This window comes from Sparus aurata, chromosome 1, assembly GCF_900880675.1.
Source record: "Sparus aurata chromosome 1, fSpaAur1.1, whole genome shotgun sequence".
Taxonomy (NCBI): Eukaryota; Metazoa; Chordata; class Actinopteri; order Spariformes; family Sparidae; genus Sparus; species Sparus aurata.
Window position 1 is genome coordinate 27574870 of NC_044187.1, and position 17051 is coordinate 27591920.

General features: G+C 44.7%; 1 protein-coding gene across 3 annotated transcripts in view; it reads left to right on the top strand.

The window, feature by feature from the left end:
- LOC115581773 (adhesion G protein-coupled receptor L1) overlaps positions 1 to 17051 on the top strand; it is a 34585-nt gene that overhangs the window by 12838 nt on the left and 4696 nt on the right. For 2 of the 3 annotated variants that reach the window (XM_030417169.1, XM_030417150.1), the window contains exons 2-22: positions 1224 to 1344; positions 4871 to 5084; positions 5573 to 5682; positions 6541 to 6555; positions 7856 to 8063; positions 8892 to 9156; positions 9259 to 9598; positions 9677 to 9970; positions 11246 to 11349; positions 11529 to 11714; positions 11826 to 11864; positions 11951 to 12131; positions 12224 to 12346; positions 12505 to 12722; positions 12815 to 12988; positions 14346 to 14558; positions 14649 to 14869; positions 14996 to 15062; positions 15196 to 15284; positions 16556 to 16724; positions 16817 to 16966. In XM_030417169.1, coding sequence (XP_030273029.1) covers positions 1275 to 1344; positions 4871 to 5084; positions 5573 to 5682; positions 6541 to 6555; positions 7856 to 8063; positions 8892 to 9156; positions 9259 to 9598; positions 9677 to 9970; positions 11246 to 11349; positions 11529 to 11714; positions 11826 to 11864; positions 11951 to 12131; positions 12224 to 12346; positions 12505 to 12722; positions 12815 to 12988; positions 14346 to 14558; positions 14649 to 14869; positions 14996 to 15062; positions 15196 to 15284; positions 16556 to 16724; positions 16817 to 16966 — 3450 coding nt within the window. In that variant the 5' untranslated portion in view covers positions 1224 to 1274. The remainder of the gene's footprint in view (positions 1 to 1223; positions 1345 to 4870; positions 5085 to 5572; positions 5683 to 6540; positions 6556 to 7855; positions 8064 to 8891; positions 9157 to 9258; positions 9599 to 9676; positions 9971 to 11245; positions 11350 to 11528; positions 11715 to 11825; positions 11865 to 11950; positions 12132 to 12223; positions 12347 to 12504; positions 12723 to 12814; positions 12989 to 14345; positions 14559 to 14648; positions 14870 to 14995; positions 15063 to 15195; positions 15285 to 16555; positions 16725 to 16816; positions 16967 to 17051) is intronic. The other variant, XM_030417159.1, reaches the window with a different exon arrangement.

A 17051-nucleotide genomic window follows, 5' to 3' on the forward strand; every position in this document is an offset into this window, starting at 1 on the left:
AGGCAGGGATAAAGCCTCCACAGTGTACATGATGAAAAAGACTCATTCTGTTGAGTCTCTTATGTACTGTGTCTCGTGTGTGTGTGTGTGTGTGTGTACGTGTGTGTCACGGTGGTCCTGGGGCTTTTGTTACAGTCCTGTTGGTTCAGTGGACTCAAAGAAGGCAGAGGTCTCTCTTCTCTTTCTAATGTGTGCACATCTGTGTGTGTGTCTGTGTGTGTGTGTGTGTGTGTGGGCCCTGCACGAGCAAAAGACTCTGAATACATGTCGGACATTTGTTGAAGAGTGACCCAAATCTGTCTGCCATCATTACCTAACAAGAAGACGGAGAGAAAGAGGAAGTCACAAATAAACACACGCCAGCACACATATGTATGTGTACGCCAGTCCCACGTGCACACACACACACTGCAGCAGCAGATTGCCAAGCAGGGGGAAATAAATAAATAAATGTGATGCTGTGCATGATGCAGTTGAGCCTCCATCCTCCCGTCTGTCCGGGGCCAAGAGTTCAGTCTATATTAAGGAGTCATATTACTGTTGTTCTCTTGTGGCTCGCCCGCCCGCGTCCCGTATGTTCCCTCGTAAAATCTCCACAGTGCAGCGTCGCCCTCTGATCACCTGCGCCTCCAGTCGGCTGTTTACCTCGTTACCCCTGCTGGGGAAGAGATCTTCTCCACGACATCATTTATTCAGGATTACTGAAAAGTGGCCTAAGCTCCCTGCCTGACTCTGTTTGTGTGTGTGTTTGTGTTAATATATATGTGTGTGTGTGTGTGTGTGTGTGTGTGTGTGTGTGTGTAAGGCTCGAAAGATTAAGACTCTTTTATGGGTCAGTAGCCACTGTTGCTCCTAGCTAGTTACGGACTTAAAACACGTACTCACACGCGTGCACACAAGCATGCGCACGGATACACACACTCGCCGTATCTCCTTGCTCACTCTCGCTCTCTCAGACTGCACTGTGCTATCACCATGGTAACAGCAGATTGAGGGACTTTTTTCGCTGCAACGATTGCTCAATTGTTATCTCTTTTTCTCCCCCTTTCTTCTTGGTCTGTCTCTCTATTATGCTGTCCTCTTCCCATCCTGCTGCGTTTTTCTCACTCATTCGTTGGCGGTGTGTGCCGCCGACCATCCAACACACACACACAGATCTGCACACAAGGAGAGGCCGAAGCTCCTCACTCTCAATCTCACATTTCCCCTCCTTCCTCCCCCAGGCTCTCCTAAACGTGGCTGCTGGTGTGACGTCCTAACTCTTCCTGCCCAGCATGGCTGTGTCACTGTGGTTCCTGGGGGTGTGTGTGCTCTCTCTGGCTCACATCGCCCCCTCCGGCCAAGGTAAGCGCCAAGATGCAAAGGTGGTGTCTTAACGGAGTGTTCATCCCAACACAGCAATCAGCAGTGTGGATCAAAAAATAAGGGAAGCAAAAGAATGAGCAATGTCGTCAAACAAAAGCTTACCAAGACATTTAGAGGGTGCAGCTCTCAGCCAAAGGGAGTGCTTCAGGAGAAGCTGCCTTTAGCATCTAGTTAATAAACAATCAGTCATTCAGCACCACGGACAGTTACAGTACACCGGCAGCATACTGATCACACCGACGTGTTTGGTTTAGATGTGGCTTTAATCCCGGCACAACAAAAGCACCTTTTCACGTGTTCAGGACGCTCAAGCTGATGTGAACAACCGGATTAAGGTAATGGTAATGTGATTTTCTCCAATAACCCTGCTTTACACGGATTAATATGGCAGTCAGGAGAGACGTGACAGCCTTCGAAGGACAGAAAATAAAATCGTACACTTGTCAGATTGTGTTTACCAAACGTCACATAGCCAGCAGCGTAAGCCTTATCCTCCCCACTGACTTGAGACACAAGATACTGCGATGTACCTACGCATCAGATCACATGTAGGTGTCACAGTGGAGGTGCTATGTGATTTATGTCAACAGTCGCACTCTGTTTTCATCTGGGTATCCTACCAGCGTCAGCTTTCACACATGTCTGCATTAGAGTGAAATTAAAATGAAATTAAATCACACCTGAGGTGTCAACATTGCAAGGATATGTGTTAACTATATGCTCACATTGAATTCTGATATGGGCTTGATTAGATAGAGATAATCACAGCATGGTGTTTGCATCACATTAATTGTAAATGCAGAATTTTTGTACCATACCTGCCCATGATTGCGCAGGCTGATTGTATCCTTACAACATGTATTCAAAGGGTAACACATCCATTTTTACATTCAAATGTTGGTGCATCTGCCCTGGGGAGAACTATGATGCCATCATGTTTATCTCATTTTAGGGATTTGAGACCACAAATTCATGACATGCACATAAAAGGGACCATTGTTATAAAAATAATAGTCATACTGAAATGAAAAGGTTATGGTTTTGAAAAATTACTTTGAGGAAAAGTCACACCCACCTATTGTACTTTGTTTGAACTTTACTTGAATTTAAATCTGTTACCACTCGAGGGTGGCCCCTCAAGATGTAGCATCTCATTTCAAGGGGGTCCACAGATATTATAACAGAAACAGTATAACATGGCAAACACTGCAAATACAGAAACACAGGCGATTTGCTCACCCTCTCTCACCCACACCACAGCCATTAACCTTTGTAGTACAAGAAAAAATTGAATACATGAATACAATGACCCAGGTAATTAAATTAGTAACATCAACATAAGGAGCAATTGAAGCAGTTTGATTGTTAAGTACACACAACTAAAAAGCACAACAGGTTGTATTTATAAAATAACAGAAAGAGGTTATAGATCTCATAAACAAAGGAAGATAGACCCAGTTGGATGGAGCTTCGCATTGGAATGACTAAACAGGAAGGACAATTAATTAAACAAATTGAAGATTAACTGAACCCAGTGAAATTGCCTTTTAGATTTAGGCTGTAACCAATTCATTCATTAAACAATGATAAGTTCTATGTGGACACTTTAAAACAAATCCACACAGAGAATTAAAAACTACGTTAAGGGGTCTAAGATATGTTCAGATAGACAATGTTGAGCAGCGAATTGAACTTATCCTGTTTTTTTTATATATATAATGAAATCAATGTGGGACTTAAAGGAGCACTCACGGTCAACCCAGAGTCCATTTGAATGAATCATGTTTCACAAAAGAGACCCCTAATCAAAACTAATATGCAAGTCAAAGGGATAAGAACAATGATTTCAATTCGGTTGTGTGTACCAAACACCATGCTGCACTACTTATGGAATACCCTTTTCAACAATGAAACAGTCGGACTGAGAACGTTGAAAGACAAGAAACTGACGTCTGTTATGAAGATGAAGTATCTAATATTAGAAGTATTGAAATATTAAAAGTAACTACAAACTAAATGAATCAAATAAACGTAGTGAACTTGTATAAAGCCTTTTGTGGCTCCAGAGGAAGTTGCATGTAATTTGATTTTAATTTGATCTCCAGTGATGTTACTTAGTGGCTAAGATGCATTATGGGTAATTTAGCTGACCATTTGTTTCTAAATTGTCCATAAGTTATAGGAGTGTAATGCTTGAATAGTGGACTGCTATTTTAGAACCTGCTGCCTACATGCAACTTCCTTTGGAGCAACAAAAGGCCTTATGCTACATTTGAACCTAAATGTACCTAATTACAAACAAAAGTCACGGTATTTCTGCCTTTCTGCTGCTTCAATGACTCATCAACTACCAGGTGGATTGCCATGACAGTTTGTGCAGACTTTAATGGTCCACAGAGGACAAATATAAGAGCCCCTCGATTGAAAATGTTTAGTTTTTAACATTGTTAACCAACAAGACATATCATGATCAAAATATCCTGATATGCCATAGCTGCAGTCTACCAATGACAGTCTACAAAAACCTATTCAGACAGCTAGGGTTTCATATGTCACAAACCTGAGGAACCTATCCTGTGAACTCTCGTGGTCTGTCCCATTAACTTGACATTACTGGGAAACAAGCTGTATTCTGAAGAAGTCATGTCTGCACACATAGCTAATTATCTACTTTTTTGCATTCTGAGTTTCCCTACTTTCAAAAAACATCAGTGCTTTTCAGGGAAATATCACAACTATTGGATGGATTGTGATGATATTTGGTGAATTTTAGGCTTAGCGTTAGCACGTTAATATATTCTTTAAGAGCATGTTTAGCTCAGAGTGCCACTGATGACTAAAAAATGACAGAGGCTAGCATGGCTATCATAGGGGTTATCTAATGATTATTTTTAATATTATTATTATTCAATTAATCTGTTGATTATTTTCTTTGATTAATTGATTAGTCTTTAAAATGTCAAAAAATTATGACAAATGTTCATCACAATTTCTCACAGCCCAAAGTGAACTCTTCTAATTGCTCCAAATCACAAAGACTCTTCATTTACTGTCATAAATGACAAAGAAAAACAACAGATCCTGACACCGAAGAGGCTTGAAAACTGCAAATGTTTTTGCCTGAAAAATGACTTAAACGATGAATTGATTATAAAAATACTTAATAGGCGATTCATTTTCTTTACATCGACTGATCGTTACAGCTCTAGGCTGTAGATTCTACATCAAAATCTCTCTCCTGAGTCCCCCGGACATTATGGAAGTGCAGTATTAAATTGTTAGATCACCCCATTGGCTGCTACAAATCACATTATCCTCTCTTCCTACGAAGAGATAAAAGCAACTTTGACAGAACATAATGATTTCTGTCAACTGGATTCTCCAGCTCATTGCAGTCTGAAGACATATTAAATGCTAATTGTCCTTAAATTGCACTTTTTCTCTCCAACCCTCGACCTCATCTTACTTCCCCCCCAACTTCTCCACCTCCTCCCCTCATGAGCAGCTATGTCCCGGGCCGCTATGCCGTTTGGTCTGCTGCGCAGGGAACTGGCGTGCGAGGGTTACCCCATAGAGCTACGCTGCCCAGGTAGTGATGTGGTTATGGTGGAGACGGCCAACTATGGACGCACCGATGACAAGATCTGTGACGCAGACCCCTTCCAAATGGAGAACACACAGTGTTACCTCCCTGATGCACTAAAGATTATGGCCCAGAGGTGTGTATGCGCTTGGTTTGTATTCTGTGTTTGTACAAGAGCTCAAATTATATGGCAAAGATGCAAATTGTAATGTCGTTTGTGTATGCACAAACATCTCTGAAGCCGTTAAACCAATCAATAAGAGCATCTACTGTTTTGTACATACAGTGTGTGTGCACTGCCGCAAAACATACGTGTGGATTCATGTCAGAGGAAACATTAGACGAAGCCAATGCTTGTGTTGTAAGTTGTGTGCGCGTGCAGTAATCTCTCCAGCTGGGTCTGAGTGCCTGGCTGCACCATTAGCTGTGTACTCAGCAGTGTTTTCCTAGAAGAACTGATCAATATTTAGCGAGTGGGAGAGGGAGAGCAGACAAATGCAGTGTCCTTTGCTTCCCCTTTCCTGTCCGTTAATCACTCTCCTTCCCTCCTTTGTTTTCTCATTCTATCATCCATCCATCCATCCATCCATCCATCCATCCACCCACCCACCTTCTGTCCTCCAGGTGTAACAACAGGACTCAGTGTGTGGTGGTCGCTGGGGTCGACGTCTTCCCAGACCCCTGTCCGGGAACATACAAGTACCTGGAGATCCAGTACGAGTGCGTCCCTTACAGTGAGTATGCATATATATAAATACATAAATAAACACACACATACAGTGCACACACTCATACACACACACAAACATGATAACATGAAATTATGTGCATGCGCATGCTAAAAAACACAGTAATTTAACCTGCTTTTGTCGAGCTACATTTTAGGTTGAAGGTGTTTTTTTATGTTCTAATAACCTCTGATGTCAACTGTATCCCCGAGAGATTGATGGATAGAAAGGGTTTTTTTTTTCTCAGGGAGCGTCTGTGCATGTGTGTGTGTGTGTGTGTAATACAAAACAGAAGGTTGGATGGAGAAAGTGCAGAGAGGGAATCTGTAGTGCATTTGCATACTGTGTGTCGTTTGTGTGTGTGTGTGTGTGCGCGCGAGTATGCGCGGGTGTACTCGCGCGTGCATGCGTGTGTGTTTTCTTTTTCAGATTCACGCCACAGGAGTTGCTCTCTTTTCTCCACAGGAGCCTGATTGAGGGAAGGAGAGATCAGGGGGGAGGAGGTGGAGGGAGGGGGAAGGGGTAGGGTGGGGTGGGGAGGGGAAGGCTGGGGGGAGAAGAGGAGAGGAGAGGAGTGATGGGTGGGGATGGGAAGGGATGGGAGTATGCTGGGACTCCTTTTGTGCTTCTTCTTTCTTTTATGTGAACTATAATGTTTGTGGTGAGAATGAGATCCAAAGTCTTTATCTGTGCAAATCTTTCTTTCTTTCTTTCTTTCTTTCTTTCTTTCTTTCTTTCTTTCTTTCTTTCTTTCTCTTTCTGTCTTTTTCTCTTGCTTGCTTTCTTGCTTCTCTTTACTTCCCTTCTTTCACCCTCTGACTTCTCTTTCTTTCTCTCCCTCTTTTTTTTCCTATGCTTGAGTAGAAGTGGACCAAAAAGGTAAAGACAATACATTGTAGCATCTTGATCTCTCCTTACCCCGACCCCCCTCTTTTTCTCTCCTTCTCTTCCTCTCTCCTGCCATTTCTCTCTTCCTCCTACCCTAGGACGTTGTTTCGTAGTCATGCTGGATGTTGCCCCCCTTTTTCCATTTCCTCCTCGGTTATTATTTTCTTTCCCCCCCATATTATCCATCTCTTGTTGTATGGAAAACCCGTCCTTTTATCCAGTTTTATGCAGGTTCTGCACATCTCTTTCTCTTTCTTTCTTCCTGTCTCTCTCTCTCTGCAGTTTCCTCCCTCCTTCTTCTCCTCTTGCACCTGGTCGATCTCTCTGTCTCTTATTTCTCTCCCTCGGTTTCTCTGTGCACACACAAACATAAACACAACTGCTCACGCTAACATAAACATAATCTCCTATGCTCTCGCTGCTCTATTTCCTATACACACACAGGCACCCTTTCTTTCTTTCTTTCTTTCTTTCTTTTTTCTTTCTTTCTTTCTTTCTTTCTTTCTTTCTTTCAAACCCGTCATTCAAATCCTTCCTTCTTGTCCGATCATCCTCATCATGCTTATTTTCCCTTTTCTTCCCTTATAGGAAGAGCCCCTTATTTATCTTCATAGGAAAAATAAGACCAAACGTGTGTGATTATTTATCCGTCTGGATGTGTGCTTACCAAGCACTGCTTATGTGTGTGAGTGTGTGTGCATGCCTTCTTGCATGCCAGTGTGAGACTGTACAGTATACATATGTGTCCATACAGTTATTGACATGTGGGGTGGACCTATCGTTGTGCCCGGCGTAAACTAACCTGCCCTCTCATTCACTTCAAGGCAAAATTTAGCCCCGCCTTCTGCGTCCCTGATTCTACCTCACACTCTTTTTCACTCTTTTTGCACTAACCCACAAACACACACATACGCACACATGCATACACACACAAAGCACATCAATCCTCTCACACACCTTTCATTGCAGTGTCCCTGTTGTATTACTCACCACAAACACACGAACAGTGTGTGATTTTCAACACTTAAACGTCTCCTCTGTTGCTTGTCTCTCGGGTTCAGCACAGGTGTTTTAAACCCCTCTCTCTTTTTCTCTTCATTCCTTTTTCTTCTTGCTGCATCAAATGCATCTAATTCAATCCATTTTTCATGCATCGATCCATTTTCTCTCCGCACCTGCCTCCACTATCTTTCCACTCTTTTCTCCCCCCTGCTCTTCTTCTTCTTGCTCCCTCTCTCTTCCTTTCTCTCTCACATCCTGCTGTCTACCCCTCCTAACTCCCATCTTCCAGTTTTCGTGTGTCCCGGCTCGCTGCTCAGCATCCAGCCGGCGTCCTCTCTCCTGGAGGCGGAGCATCAGTCAGGGGCGTGGTGTAAGGACCCACTGCAGGCTGGTGACAGGCTGTACGTCATGCCATGGACGCCATATAGGACAGAGGTGCTGTACGAGTACGCCTCGTGGGACGACTACCGACAGAACAGAGTCACCACCACATATAAGTGAGTAATGTCCAAAACAGAAAACAGAAACAGAAATTTGAAGATGTGACGTTGGGCTGTGTAATCTTGAAATAAAATGAAAATAATTGTTAGTTGCAGGCTTTGGAAAAACTTCAAAACCTCACTGGAATAGTCAACAGAATGTGTGAGGTTATAACAGTTTTAACTTCGGACAACTACGTTTTTTGTCGAAAAGCATGTTTATCATGCTTTAAACAGTGTGCACATGCAGGAGGAATTCACAGGAAACTTCACATGTAGATGAGTGGCTGTCAATTTAAGGTCATTTCTAATGAAGCTCTTGGACTCATGCTATTAAAACAGTGAAGGTGTTGCCCAGCAACCAGGACAGAAATCGAAAGGATTTCAACTTTAAACATCTGAAAAAACATCCGTAGATAATATTTACGAGTATTACTAAACCAGTGGGCTGACATGAGCAAACAAAAAGAGCCCACATTCAGAAATCTTTCACCTCACCAAAACTGTTGTCACTTGAGAAAATGTGTCAACTCTTCAACTCTCTATTAATAATATGAATTATGGGGCGCCGTTTAGCTCAGCTGGTAGAGCCGGCGTCCCATATACAGAGGCTTTGTCCTCGCTGCAGCGGACCCGGGTTCGACTCCTGGCCTGGTTTCCATTGCCGCGTGTCACTCCCCCTCTCTCTCACCCTGTTTCCTGTCACCTCTTCAACTGTAGTATCAATAAAGCCATGAAAGGCCAAAAAAATACTTTAAAAAAATAAATAATATGAATTACATTATATTATAAATAGGATAAATTTGCATGCGCAGTTCATATTTTTTTTTTCATTCTGTGTCCTAGGTTGCCGAGCCGCGTGGACGGTACAGGTTTTGTGGTGTACGACGGCGCCGTGTTTTACAACAAGGAACGAACGCGCAACCTGGTCAAGTACGACCTGCGGACACGCATCAAGAGCGGCGAAGCAGTGGTGGTCAATGCTAACTACCACGACACCTCTCCGTACCGCTGGGGAGGAAAGTCAGACATCGATCTGGCGGTGGACGAGAACGGCCTTTGGGTGATCTACTCTACTGAAGCCAATAATGGACGCATCGTGGTCAGCCAGGTGCAGTGGAAGGAATGAAAGCAGATAATGATTGAAAAGACACAAGAAGGAATGTTTTAATTAGAGTCATCTCATCCTCTCACGTCTTTTTTTCTCTTCCAGGTGAATCCGTACACCCTGCGCTTCGAGGGTACGTGGGCTACCGGCTTTGACAAGCGCGGGGCGAGCAACGCCTTCATGGCCTGCGGCGTGCTCTACGCTGTGCGCTCCGTCTTCCAGGATGATGAGGGGCAGGCAGAGGGCCGAGTTGGCAGCGACATGGTGGTTTATGCCTACGACACCAGCCGTGGACAGGAGCTTCCCGTTCAAATACCATTCCCCAACCCTTACCAGTACATCTCCTCCATAGACTACAACCCCAGAGACAACCAGCTGTATGTGTGGAATAACTACTACGTGCTGAGATACCCGCTACAGTTTACGCCACCACCACCCACTAAAGGTATGTGGAACAAGTGCTCTTCTGTATTTGGACTTATGTGACGAAACAAGAGAATCAGCAGTGTTCCCTTACCTCCAGGTCCCCTCTCCTCTCTGATGACGACCGTACGCTCCTACACGGCCACCGTCGCGCTGACCCCAGTGCGACCATCGGCCTCTCACCCAATAGGCGTCATCAACCGAGGACCCTTTGATCAGCGGCCGATCACAGCCATGGTCCCTCTGACCCCGCGTCCACCTCTGCGTGTTCCCTTGGCTCCAGGGAGCCCCGGTCAGGTGGGCGGATGTGAGGGCCGGGTGGCACGAGGGGTGCAGTGGCCACCCACGCTGAAGGGAGAGACAGTGGAGAGGCCCTGCCCCAAAGGGTCACTGGGTAGGTGTTGGATATATTTGTGTGTGTGTGTGTGTGTGTTTGTGTGTGCAGCATGCCCGTTTTTGTGTTGTGTTGTGTGTGTGGTATTTGCATGTGAGTGTGTCTATATCTTGTTTCCCTTTGAAATGTAGTCGAATGTCCTCTCTTTGAACTCGCCTTCAGATGAGAGAGAAGAAGAAAGTAGTGTTGGGACAAGCTGGGTTCGTCCACTCTTCCTCTCGCTGTGCAGCTGTCTTCAGCCCAGCGCTCCCTCAGAGGAAAAGCTGTTATGCTGATTATGTAGATCAGCCTGGGGAGCATTTTGCCTCGTCCTAATCATGTTGAATGGCTTGGACATGGTTTGGGCACAGATGATAATTACACTGGGAATAATCTTATGTTAAATCTTGTTTTCGAACTGAAGACGGGTGTCCTATATTTACACTTAACTGGCAGAACTGGTGTATAACAGACTAGCTCTTGTCCTGTTATTCATTATATGTATATAAACACAATAACTTTGATATTCTAAAGATGCAATATGTAGGAATTGGCCATCTGTTGACTTCACACGCCCATCAAATAAGGGCAGCATATCACCAGAGTGACTGTTGTGTTCATACATCCATGACTGAAGCTACTGTTAACTTAGTCAGCCATGCAGCTAGCCACTTCCAGGGAAGTGCCCACTTTGATACCGCTAGCACAAGAGCTTTGAACGATTGGGAGCAAGAAGAATTATCACCTGACTGTAGTCGTGCAGCGCTTTTTAGCCTCATGTAGTTTATAGTTGTTGTTTTTAGGGAAATGTAAGGTTCAGTCTCAGCGCTCTTATCATCATCATTTCCAGCAGCAGCTCTGCCCCGCCCTCGGTCAAACAGACACGCAGCTCTGTTTGATAGACGGAGAGCAGCATTGTCATTTTGTGAAGTCACAACCTCACACTGTTATTGGCAGGGGGCAACTCACCCACCACCTGAAGGCTAACACCCAGAAACCTCCTGAACGCAGCAGAATACTGAGAGCATTCTTTAGTTTTTAGGAAAATCCTGCATAGTGCACCTTCAATGAAGTGACAGTTCATCTAAACGACACATTGTCCTTGATTGTTGGCTTTTGTTATTAACTGCTACTTAAAAAATGTAGTGGCTATTTTTGATCTTCCTGCAAGGGTAAAAGACACATGGAAAAACACGTGCAAGGAGAAACACAAAGTGACGGACGACTTCAGGACCTTTTAACACAAACTGTTCTTCCTCTCTCCATCGGTCTGCACCATCCTGTCTGTCTCTGCAGGTATAGCCTCCTATCAGTGCATGCAGTCTCCAGTGGGTTGGAGCTCCAGAGGGCCTGACCTTTCCAACTGCACCTCTCCCTGGGTCAGCCAAATTGCACAGAAGGTTAGTCACATATTCACACAAACACATTTACACACACACACACACACACACAGACACACAGACACACACACACACACACACACACACACACTGTGCAAATGCCCCAAAGCCAGTCAGCAAGCAGTTCTCTCTTAAATGTCAAAATATTTGACATTACAAACACCCCCGCCTCACTCCAGATCAAGAGCGGAGAGAACGCAGCCAACATCGCCGGGGAGCTGGTCAACCTGACGCGTGGGCGGATCTATGCCGGTGATGTCAGCATGTCCGTCAGGCTAATTGAACAGCTATTGGACATCCTGGACTCCCAGCTCCAGGCCTTGAGACCAGCCAATAAAGAGTCAGCGGCACGCAATTACAACAAGGTAAATTGTTCCTGTTGTCAGAGCAGATGTGTGCTTGACCTTTCCTGGAAATGAGAGCAGAAATGTCAGTGATGATGGCTTTAACAATAGATTTTTTTCTTTCGTTTTCAGCTGCAGAAGAGGGAGCGCACATGCAGAGCTTATGTTCAGGTAAGACAGACAGACAGACAGACAGGGAAATTGTTCATTATCAGGAGCAGGAATAAAACCCTTTTCCCTGCCTTTCTGTCCATCAGGCGGTCGTTCAGACAGTTGATAACCTGTTGGGCCCTGAGGCTCTTGTGTCCTGGGCGGATATGAGCAGTGCAGACCAGTCCCGCTCAGCATCCCTACTGTTAGACGCAGTAGAAAAAGGGGCATTTCTATTGGCTAACAATCTCTATGAAGGTCGTTTTAGTGACAGGGCGCCAAATGTCGGTACGTGGGCGTTCTCTTTCTCATCACTTATGCTCTAAACATTGTGAAAATTACCAGTTCAGTTGAGATTTTGTGTTCCTGTGTGTGCACAGATCTGGAGGTATATGTGCTCAACACAGAGGCAGACATACAGGACCTGAGGTTCCCTCACTCCTACGACAGCGACAGCATCTTACAGATATCAGCACTGGCCCTGCAGCAGTACAGCAACAATGGTCTGTGTCACACACCAAAACAAATCAACAATTTGTACTTCACATATTAAAAATCGGAACATTATAAACTATAAGATGAAATTCCAGCTTTCTGGAAGAGGAGTAAAGAAAAAACTGTAAAAATAAAGCTATGTTGTCTCTCTCTCTTTCCTCTGCAGGCCAGGTAAAGCTGGTCCTCACTCTCTATAAGAACCTGGGCTCCTTCCTCACCACCCAGAACTCCACTCTGCGGCTCGGTCTGGGGCTGGGCCAGGGGTCCGATGCCAGGCGTAGGAGCCTGGTGGTGAACTCCCATGTCATCTCTGCGTCTGTGCACAGAGGATCCAACAGAGTTTACCTTTCCGAGCCGGTTATCTTCACTCTAAGACACCTGCAGGTCTGATTTGACCTCAAATTGAATGTTTAGACCGCGCAGAATCTGGTTCCTGAGTATCTTTGATAGGCACTAATATGTGTTTGCGTCCGCAGCTGGAGAACCACTTTGGCCCCAACTGCTCTTTCTGGAACGCATCAGGGGTTTCTGGGAGCGGCAGGTGGTCCACACAGGGCTGCCGCCTGCTACACACCAACAACACACACACAACATGCGCCTGCAACCACCTGTCCAGCTATGCTGTGCTCATGACGTATCAGCAACCGGCTGTGAGTAACACACACCACAAAAACAGCACGTGACGGTGTTAAGTTCACATTGGCAGCAGATGGAAAGCAGATTTAGGGCTAAAATGTGACTTTTTTTCTTGATTTGCCTGAAACTTGTCTCCAATAGAATAGAAACACAATAGACCATATTCACACGGCAACCATTTTCCTTTGACATCACACTTAGTGTGTGGAGCTCAAATGTTGTACTGCTGTGTTCGAGAGTGGAATCTGAGAAGCTGTTATCATTTCTCTGCTTCCTGATTGATCAGCAACTGTAAAGAAGATTTTTGTTTCACCTAGATGGACACTGGACCAAATTTCAAGGTAAAACAACAGGTTTGATAAACAATTAGCTCCCATTAAGCAGCAGCTTAGGGTAGCATTCAACCACATCCTAGCTAATGATACTGTTTTGAAGTGATACGATTAGGGAAAGGCATAAATTAACTCAGGAATATCAACACACACCTCAAGACATTTGTCTGAACCTGGTAGTGATATACACAAGATGTAAGCAAACCGTAATGTCAGCTAGGAAGTTGTTGAATGCTAACATCAGCTAGCGAGTTCTCAAATATGTTGTTTTACATTGAAATATGGCCGAACGTGCCTCCAAATTTCCACTGTACATCATCTTTTCAGTTGCTGCTCAGTTGGGAAACAGTTTGTCGTAAAACCTACGTTTATGCGATGCGTAACCTGGAACACAGCAGCATCACATTATCCAGCATTCAAGCTCCCCACCCTGAGTTTGACATTGGAGGGAAATGCTGCGAAGGAAAATGTAGCTTTATCTGAACCACTTTTGATTTGTCAGAGTGTTTAATTTGTTACAAATGTTGAGCCAATAGCCATCGCATGTGCTAAACATTACTGCTGCCAAAGTTTTTCTGGAGATGATCAGGTGCCAAACACGAATCTCATTAATCCAGCTCTATCTTCCACCACCAGTGGCGCCCCGGCTCCACCCTTGTGCACTCATTTGCTGTAGCACGGTTGGACTCCACCACCATGGAGCTCTCCAAAATGTTGTTTAAAAATCAAGCTCAGAGGGGGTGATAATTGTGGGTTGTAGCTGCACGAGGGAGAGAGAGAGGCAGAGAGGGAGGTAGAGTGATGAATGCTGCAGGGTATTTTGTCCTGCCATCAAACTGAATTCAGTGTTTCTCTGCAAGATGTTCTCTTTGTTAGGTGTGATTTTATTCATCTGAATGGATGTTATGTAACACGCAGGGTTACGCAACCAGAGGCAAAGACATGCGATTATTCACATATGCTCTGCATTCATACACCCTTTATGATCTGATGTATTCAAAAAAAATTGTCTCTGCTCTCTCCTGCTCCTCCTCATCAGTTCGGGGCCGGTGTCGAGGAGCTTCTCGTCTATGTGGTTTCCTGGGTCGGAATCTCTGTAGCACTGGTGTGTCTGGCCACCTGCCTTACCACCCTGTGCTGCCAGGGGGCGCCCTGGCACACAGACCACAGCACCATCCACTGCAACCTGTGGGCCAACCTGCTCATCACTGAACTGCTCTTCCTCGTCGGTGCCAACAAGACTCAATACACAGTGAGTGCTTTGATTGAACCCATTCAGAATGGAAGAGGACGATATTCCGGATCTGGGACATAATCCCTCCTGCTCTGTCCAAATGTCCAGGTTGTGTGCTCCATCATTGCTGGCCTGCTGCACTTCTCACTGCTCTCAGTGTTTTGCTGGTTGTGCCTGGAGGCGGTGGAGCTGTACCTGCTGCAGCGTGAGGTGTTTGAAGGACGTAACTCCAGGAGGAAGTATTTCTACCTGTGTGGCTACTCTATCCCTGGGCTGGTGGTGGCCGTGTCCGCAGCCATAGACTTCAGAGGCTATGGCTCAAAAGCTGCGTATGTTCCCTGTTCTGCTCACTTCTTGTTTCAGCTCAGAATGACTTTGTTATTTTTAGGGGTTCTTAAATGTATTTGTCAATTGCTTGTGTGTCTCTTTGTGTGTGTGTGTGTGTGTGTGTGTAGGTGCTGGCTGCGAACAGATAATTACTTCATTTCGAGTTTCCTTGGGCCAGTTGCTGTCGTCATTACGGTGAGATAGAATACTCTCATGTAGATACAGATAATTTGATATGCTTTCATATATTTTCATGCAAGTCATCATCATGTTGAGTCGTTATGAGGATTAAACAGGGTTTGCCATGCGTTCTTTTTTTGGGCCTCAGTTGAACCTGGTTATCTTGGTGATGACCTTACATAAGATGCACAGCACTGCTGCTTTGAAGCCCGACTCCAGTCGCCATGACAGCCTGAGGTATGTACAGTGTGTCATGCTGATGTGTTGTGGTTTTAATCATTGTGTGGAGCTCTATTCTCAGTAGCTTTTGCATAAGAAAAGGAAAAGAAAGTTGAATTTCTGAACTGAAAAAGGGCCTGTGTTGGTTAAAAAAAACAAAAACTGGTTGCATGCTCATTTGTAATATCAGATATTATGTTAATAGCTCTCTGGGTTTTTGTTCAGTGCATTGCCCCAAAATCTGATTAGACCAAAAAATGAAAGGAATCTTCAAAAATGAGTTTGAAAATGAATGTCTCCTGAGCTGGAGGCAGTCTGTTATGTATGAAAAACCTCATCTCTATTTAGAGATATTAGTTAATCAAAATATTTAAGACTTGTCCTAGCTGAGACAGGGAGCCGGCGTAAAATGGATCAAACAGATGTAATTTGGTATTTCTTTTGTCTTAGTAAAGCGCCAGCAGTTTGTTAATGAGCAGCATTCTGAATAGTTTCAGTTCTAGCATTCACAGCTTTTAGAAGACCAGAATAAAGCGCACTGTAGCAGGCTTTATAGTCTGAGTGAGTAAAGGTCAAAACTGAGCAATGCTAAAATTGAGGGGCCAAAAGTGTACTCAACTAAGGACAAAGAGAGTTTGGGTGTGTGTTTGTAAAGCCAGGGAAATTTGTCAGAATGCCTAATTAGTTGTAGTTTTTCAGTGTCGTTTAACCTCAGGGGAGCTTGACGACAGTGGCATGTGTGCAAGTCCTTGGCTTGAAATATGTTGCACGCACCCGAGAGTTTCTTTTTTGGCCTTGTTTCAGCTCATCAGTGCTATTTAAAGGAGCACTATGTAGTTTTGGAGAGGAAATTCAAACTCAGAATTTGAACATTTACAATATTAATGAGATAATAATACTAAGTCAGACTTATTTAGGTTTCCGTAACTGAATAAACAAGCTGCCCTAAGAGGAAAATAAGGTCCCAGAACACTGTTTGAAGCTAGAAAGATGGCAGAGTCCGCCACATATAAACAAAGTAAAACCGTATGAAATGTGTTGTCCTTTGAGGTCAGTCTGTTTATTCAGTCATGAAAGCAAAGAGAGTTGGTTTATTTAGTTTGTTCAGTCAATGAAGATCTCTCTCTTTTGAATCAAAGTTCTACCCAAAAACTACATAGTGCCCCTTTAAAGGCAGGGAATCTAATGAGAAAAGCATTCTGACAGGTTACAGGTGAGTGAACACTTGCTCAAATTGCTCTTCAGAATGAAAGTAAAGCGTGTTTTATTTCGTGTCCTGCTGTCTACAGAGCGTGGGCGGTGGGCTCCCTGACGCTGCTCTTCCTGCAGAGCGTCACCTGGTCCTCGGGCCTGATGTTCCTCTCCGCTCCGTCTCTCCTCCTGGCTTACCTCTTCTCCTCCCTCAACACGGCCCAGGCCCTCCTCATCACCATACTGCACTGCACCCTTGCCAGGAAGGTGTGTCTCTGTGTTCATGTGTCATCATGCAAGAATCCGCGTGTAACGTCATCGTTTGTGACTAAACAGTTATGTTTGCACGTTGCCTGCAGGGTCAGAAGGACTACGGCAGATGCCTGCGTCTCTCGCAGTGCTGCGTCACTTCTTCTTCAAGCTCTCCGGACTCGGTGAAGGGTGCTGCCCTGCGCTCCAACAGCCGTTACACCAGCAGCCAGAGTCGGCGAGCTACAGCTAACAGACAGGTGCATTATGATACACTGTACCTCTGTGTTTCTTTCTCTCTGTGTGTCTGAGTCCGTCCTGACCTCATGTGGGATAATCCTGTTC